The 6,850-nt window shown below is 40.2% G+C and overlaps 1 protein-coding gene across 1 annotated transcript; it reads right to left on the bottom strand.

Moving 5' to 3' along the window:
* Positions 1 to 3,630: 3,630 nt before the first annotated feature.
* Positions 3,631 to 5,304, bottom strand: LOC127127333 (uncharacterized; the record flags this gene model as incomplete). Its single annotated transcript, XM_051056489.1, has 3 exons — positions 3,631 to 3,678; positions 3,802 to 4,367; positions 4,431 to 5,304. Coding segments are annotated over 3 exons (1,488 nt in total), but the record flags the coding sequence as incomplete, so codon positions are not given.
* Positions 5,305 to 6,850: the final 1,546 nt, after the last annotated feature.

Here is a 6,850-nt window from a genome sequence, read left to right as displayed (position 1 = left end):
TGTCAACAACATAATAATAATATCAACACAACAACGTTTTCAACAAAAATCAACTTATAATCAACTTTGGCTCATCAAGCCTCCAACTCAGTATTTTCAACAACTTTAACACAACTGATCAACATATTTGGATCAACATTTCATAACATAAACCCAACAAAATTATTCCTCACAATCAACTAAAATAGGCCAATCGCCAATTATGTTCACAACATTAAAATACCAAATTTTCTAATTTCCAACAGTGTTAACCGGTTAACGCCCTGGGTTAACCGGTTAACGCAGGACAAAATACATTTTCTGGCAAAACGCAACAGTGTTAACCGGTTAACGCAGGCGAAACAGCACATTTTCACAAAATATAACAGTGTTAACCGGTTAACGCCCTGGGTTAACCGGTTAACGCAGACAAAACAGCAGTTCCTGCGCTAACACAAGGCAGAATGCAGAGTTTCCGCATTTTCTGCCGTTGGAGGACTTCCGGACCTCCGATTCAATTTCCGTAAAAAGCTATACGTTCGGGGGAACACGACTCACACAATTACGGACTCAATTACAGCTTTAATACAACTTATTCATCACAATATTTCAGCATTCAACATCCCAATTAGGGTCAATTCAACGGTTTCTCACTACCCATGACATGTTAATCTATAATACCCATTAAGCGACGATAAACCCCCCTTACCTGAGATAATCCGGCAATCTCTAAGCTTCAAGCTTTTCCGTTCTTCAACCTCTGCTCTTTCTCCACTTTTCACCTTTCAGCCGTTTCTCTGTTTCACGTGAAAACTCTTTACCAAAAATGAATGACCCTTTTTCTCTTATTCCAACTTATATATTTTCCACTAATTATTATTCCAAATAATAATAATAATAATAATAATAATAATAATCCAATAATTCAATTTATGTAATTAAATTATTAAATATATTATTAACTTAATTAAATAATCCTCTTATTTAATTCGGGGTGTTACAACTCTCCCCTACTAAAAGAGTTTTCGTCCTCGAAAACATACCTCAAGCAAATAACTCTGGATAAGACTCCTTCATCCGACTCTCAAGTTCCCATGTCATGCTTTCGCCCGCAGCTCCCAACCAAACGACTTTAACCAACCCAATCTCTTTTCCTCGAAGAGTCTTTGTTTCACGATCTTCAACTCGCACAGGCTTTGTCTCTACTGTTAAATTATCTCGCACTTGCACATCATCCATACTAACCACATGAGACGGATCTGAGATATACTTCCGAAGCTGCGACACATGGAATACATCATGCAAATTCGAAAGATTAGGTGGTAATGCCATCCGATACGCAACTTTTCCAACCCGTTCTAAGATTTGATACGGACCAATGAAGCGAGGAGTGAGCTTTTTAGACTTCAAAGCCCTCCCAACTCCGGTCACAGGCGTGACTCTCAAAAACACATGGTCACTAGCTTGAAATTCTAAATCCTTCTTCCGCTTGTCATGGTAACTCTTCTGCCTACTCTGAGAAGCTTTCATCTTCTCCCGGATAAACTTCACTTTCTCGGTAGTTTCTCGAACTAACTCTGGTCCAAGTACTACACTCTCACCAGATTCGTGCCAACACAACGGAGTTCTACATCTACGACCATATAAGGCTTCAAAAGGCGCCATTCCGATACTAGAATGGTAACTATTATTGTATGTGAACTCGATCAATGGAAGATAAGTGTCCCACGAACCTCCTTGTTCAAGAACACAAGCCCTCAGTAAATCTTCCAATGACTGAATAGTTCTCTCAGTTTGGCCATCAGTTTGAGGATGATATGCCGAACTCAACCTCAACTTAGATCCCAACGAATCTTGCAGACTTTTCCTAAATCCCGATGTAAACCTCGGATCTCTGTCCGACACAATACACAGAGGAACACCATGCAACTTTACAACTACTCGGATGTAAATCTCTGCCAACTTCGCAATTGGGTAAGTGATGTTAATAGGTATGAAGTGAGCCGACTTCGTGAGCCTATCAACGACCACCCAAATCGAATCATGCCCTCGTAAGGTAGCAGGCAGCCCCGTTACAAAGTCCATAGAAATGCTATCCCATTTCCATCCTGGAACGTCCAACGGTTGCATCAACCCAGCAGGCTTCTGATGCTCAATCTTCGACTTCTGACAAGTTAAGCACGCATACACAAAACGAGCCACCTCTTCTTTCATTCCGGGCCACCAAAATAATTTCTTTAAATCCTGATACATTTTAGTAGCTCCTGGATGAATACTCAAGCTGCTTCTATGACCCTCCTCTAGAATACTTCTCTTCAAAATTGCGTCGTCAGGAATACAAATTCTTTCCCCTAATTTCAACACACCTCTCGCATCAACCGTAAAGTCACTTTTCTCTGATTGACCACAACGATTAAGGATATCTACTAATTTCACATCCAATTTCTGTGCCTCTCGGATACTATCCATAAAATCATTATTAATCTTTAGCATTCCTAGCATCACACTCTGCGGTGTTACTTCGCAAACCAAACTCATATCCCGAAATTGCTCAATTAATTCCAACTCCTTAATCATCATTGCTGACACATGCAAGGTCTTTCTACTTAAAGCATCGGCCACAACATTTGCTTTTCCTGGATGATAATTCAAACCGAAATCATAATCCTTAAGCAATTCGAACCACCTACGTTGTCTCATGTTCAACTCTTTCTGATCAAATAGATACTTTAAACTTTTATGATCGCTGAAAACTTCGAATCTGGAACCATAAAGGTAATGCCTCCAAAGTTTTAGCGCAAACACTACAGCAGCAAGTTCAAGGTCATGCGTAGGATAGTTCTTTTCATGAATTCTCAACTGTCGCGACGCATAAGCAATTACTTTATTATTTTGCATGAGCACACCTCCCAAACCCATCAACGAAGCATCACAGTAAATTATAAACGGTTCCCCCGGATTTGGCAAAGTCAAAACCGGTGCCGACGTCAATCTCCTCTTTAATTCATTAAAACTCTCTTCGCACTGAACATCCCACACGAAAGCTTTACCTTTGCAAGTTAATTTAGTCAACGGAAGTGCTAACTTAGAAAATCCTTCAATAAATCTTCTATAATATCCAGCTAATCCCAAAAAGCTTCTAATCTCGGTAACCGACTTAGGAGTTTCCCATTGCAATACAGCTTCTACCTTGGAAGGATCTACAGCAATACCTTTTCCTGAAATTACATGGCCGAGAAAACTGACTTCTCTTAACCAAAAATCACACTTGGACAACTTCGCATACAATTTCTTATCTTTCAAAACCTCCAATACTAATCTCAAATGTTCCTGGTGCTCTCCTTCGGACTTAGAGTAAATCAAAATATCATCAATAAATACTACCACAAAATGATCCAGATAAGTATGGAAAATACGATTCATGTATTCCATAAATACTCCCGGCGCATTAGTCACACCGAAAGGCATCACAGAATACTCATAATGTCCATACCGAGTTCTGAACGCTGTCTTCTGGATGTCTTCATCTTTCACTTTGATCTGATGATAGCCCGATCTCAAATCAATTTTACTGAACACACAAGCACCCACTAATTGATCCATCAAATCATCTATTCTCGGTAGTGGATACTTATTCTTGATCGTTACTTTATTCAATTGTCTATAATCAATACAAAGCCTCATACTACCATCTTTCTTCTTTACTAGCAACACTGGAGCTCCCCACGGCGACACACTTGGTCTTATAAACTTCTTCTCAAGTAAGTCTTCCAATTGCTTCTTTAATTCATACAATTCAAATGCCGACATTCTATACGGTGCCATCGAAACAGGCCTAGTACCAGGTATCAGATCAATAGTAAATTCAACTTCCCTCTCTGGCGGCACACTAGGAATTTCATCAGGAAAAACTTCAGGGAATTCTTTCACCACTAACAGTTCCTCAATCTTAGCTTTACTCTCAACCGACAACGTCGCCATCAAAGAAAACATCGGAGCTCCCTCTTTCATCAATTTTCGCAATTCTCTGAAAGGTAATAAGTCAACTCCTTCCTCTTCAGGAGTGGAAAACCTCACCAACTTATGATGACAGTTTATATGAACATAATTATACTCTAACCAGTTCATACCAAGAATTACATCCATCCCATCCAACTGCAAACATACTAAATCAACATAGAAATCTTTATCGAAGATCGACAAAGGACATTTTAAACATACCAAAGAAGTAGTTACTGATCCCTTAGCTGGGGTCTCAACAATCAATTCACCATCCAAAGCGGACAATTTCAAACCCAGTCTTCGAGCACAGTTAGCAGAAATAAAACAGTGGGTAGCACCGGTATCAATAATAGTAATTAAAGGAGTACCATATATGAAACATGTACCTCGGATAAGTCTGTCCTCACAGGAGGTTTGAGTTCCGGTCAATGCGAACACCCTCCCAGTCTGAGATTTCTTTGGCTTCTGACACTGACTTCCAATATGCCCTTCTTCGCCACAATTAAAACAAATCATTTCCTTGTGCTTGCAATCAGCCATTGCATGACCAGTCTTGCCACAACGAAAACATCTCTTTACTTCAGCAGTGCATACATTACTCTTATGACCAGCCTGACCACATTTGAAGCAAACTATACCAGTAGGAGCACCTCCCCTACTAGTCCTCTGAGCCGGAGCAGCTCCTTGTTTCCCTTTTCCCACTGGAGCATCATACGGCTTGCCACGGTTTTGATGCTGCTTTCCCTTGCGGTCACTGACAACCTTGTAATGAGCATTATTGTCCTCTTCAAATATCCTGCAGCTATCAACCAGATCAGTAAAAATGCGTATCTTCTGATACCCAACAGCCTTCTTAATTTCAGAGCGCAATCCGTTCTCAAACTTGATGCACTTTGAAAATTCAGCACCAGCACCAGTGTAATGAGGATAAAATTTGGACAGCTCCACAAATTTCGCAGCATAATCGGTGACAGACATGTTTCCTTGCTTCAGCTCAAGGAACTCGATTTCCTTCTTACCACGGACATCTTCCGGATAATACTTTCTCAGAAATTCCCTACGGAATACATCCCAAGTAATGTCTTCACCCGCCACGGTCAGCCTCTCGTGAGTCTCTAGCCACCAGTCATCAGCTTCGACTGCTAGCATATGAGTACCATACCGAACCTTCTGAGCTGGAGTGCAATCCATAACACGGAAGATTCTCTCAATCTCTTTCAACCATCCCAAGGCTGCATCTGGATCATGCTTCCCTTTAAACACCGGCGGATTCTCTCTTTGAAAAGTCGCCAAGCTACGTGATCCAGCATCCCCACCAGCATTTGGCAAGTTCTGCACCGCTTGTGCCATTGCTTGCATCGCGGCAGCCATTGCAGCGTCATTCCTTCCAGCCATTTCAACTTATCAATACAACACAACTTAAAGTTAGATTGGTAACAATACATAATTGTTAGACAGTAACGACACGACAACTGGCCGGACAGACCGACCTGCTCTGATACCACTAATGTAACACCCTTCTAAAATACCCCAAATATTTAATTAAAATAACAACAACAAATATCAGAGTAATTATGCACCAAGGGTGTCACACAACACTTAACAACATAATAACTGTCATGCTCATTATTTAATCAAAATAACATTTTTGCACAATTCGCAGCGGATATAAATCAACTCAACCATTCCACAAACATATAACGTATTACATGAAAAATGGTTCAACAACCGACAATAAACAATTAAAACATCCCGTCCCGATGTTACATCTATCAGAGCATGACCCACTACGGTGACTACACTAGACTCCAAGCACTAGCTTCTACTCAACTCATTGCTCGTTACCTGAAAAATAATTGTAAGGGTGAGTTCCTCAATCGATGTAACAAACATTATAAATTATCATGTTATGTTAAGTAATTTAACTCGTTAATCACCCAATATCAGCACAACTCATATACATACTCAAGATCAATTCCACTGATACACATACAACAACCCAACAGAATGCAACTCTAATGAGACTCGACTCGTCATGCATGTGGTACCATTCGGAGTAAAACTCCCAACTTAAAATCATTGCCATTTTAGTGGGCATCAAGGCATAAGCCTTCAACTTTCAACTTAAAATTTTGCCAATCCAGGCCAACGTGGTGTGAGCAAAGCTCCGAGTTAATGCATATGAATGTACATGGCATACATGACTTTAAACTGTCAACAACATAATAATAATATCAACACAACAACGTTTTCAACAAAAATCAACTTATAATCAACTTTGGCTCATCAAGCCTCCAACTCAGTATTTTCAACAACTTTAACACAACTGATCAACATATTTGGATCAACATTTCATAACATAAACCCAACAAAATTATTCCTCACAATCAACTAAAATAGGCCAATCGCCAATTATGTTCACAACATTAAAATACCAATTTTGCTAATTTCCAACAGTGTTAACCGATTAACGCCCTGGGTTAACCGGTTAACGCAGGACAAAATACATTTTCTGGCAAAACGCAACAGTGTTAACCGGTTAACGCCCTGGGTTAACCGGTTAACGCAGGCGAAACAGCACATTTTCACAAAATATAACAGTGTTAACCGGTTAACGCCCTGGGTTAACCGGTTAACGCAGACAAAACAGCAGTTCCTGCGCTAACACAAGGCAGAATGCAGAGTTTCCGCATTTTCTGCCGTTGGAGGACTTCCGGACCTCCGATTCAATTTCCGTAAAAAGCTATACGTTCGGGGGAACACGACTCACACAATTACGGACTCAATTACAGCTTTAATACAACTTATTCATCATAATATTTCAGCATTCAACATCCCAATTAGGGTCAATTCAACGGTTTCTCACTAC

This window comes from Lathyrus oleraceus, chromosome 3, assembly GCF_024323335.1.
Source record: "Lathyrus oleraceus cultivar Zhongwan6 chromosome 3, CAAS_Psat_ZW6_1.0, whole genome shotgun sequence".
NCBI lineage: Eukaryota > Viridiplantae > Streptophyta > Magnoliopsida > Fabales > Fabaceae > Lathyrus > Lathyrus oleraceus.
Note: the sequence above shows the minus strand (reverse complement) of the source record. Positions and strands in the feature narration are given on the sequence as shown.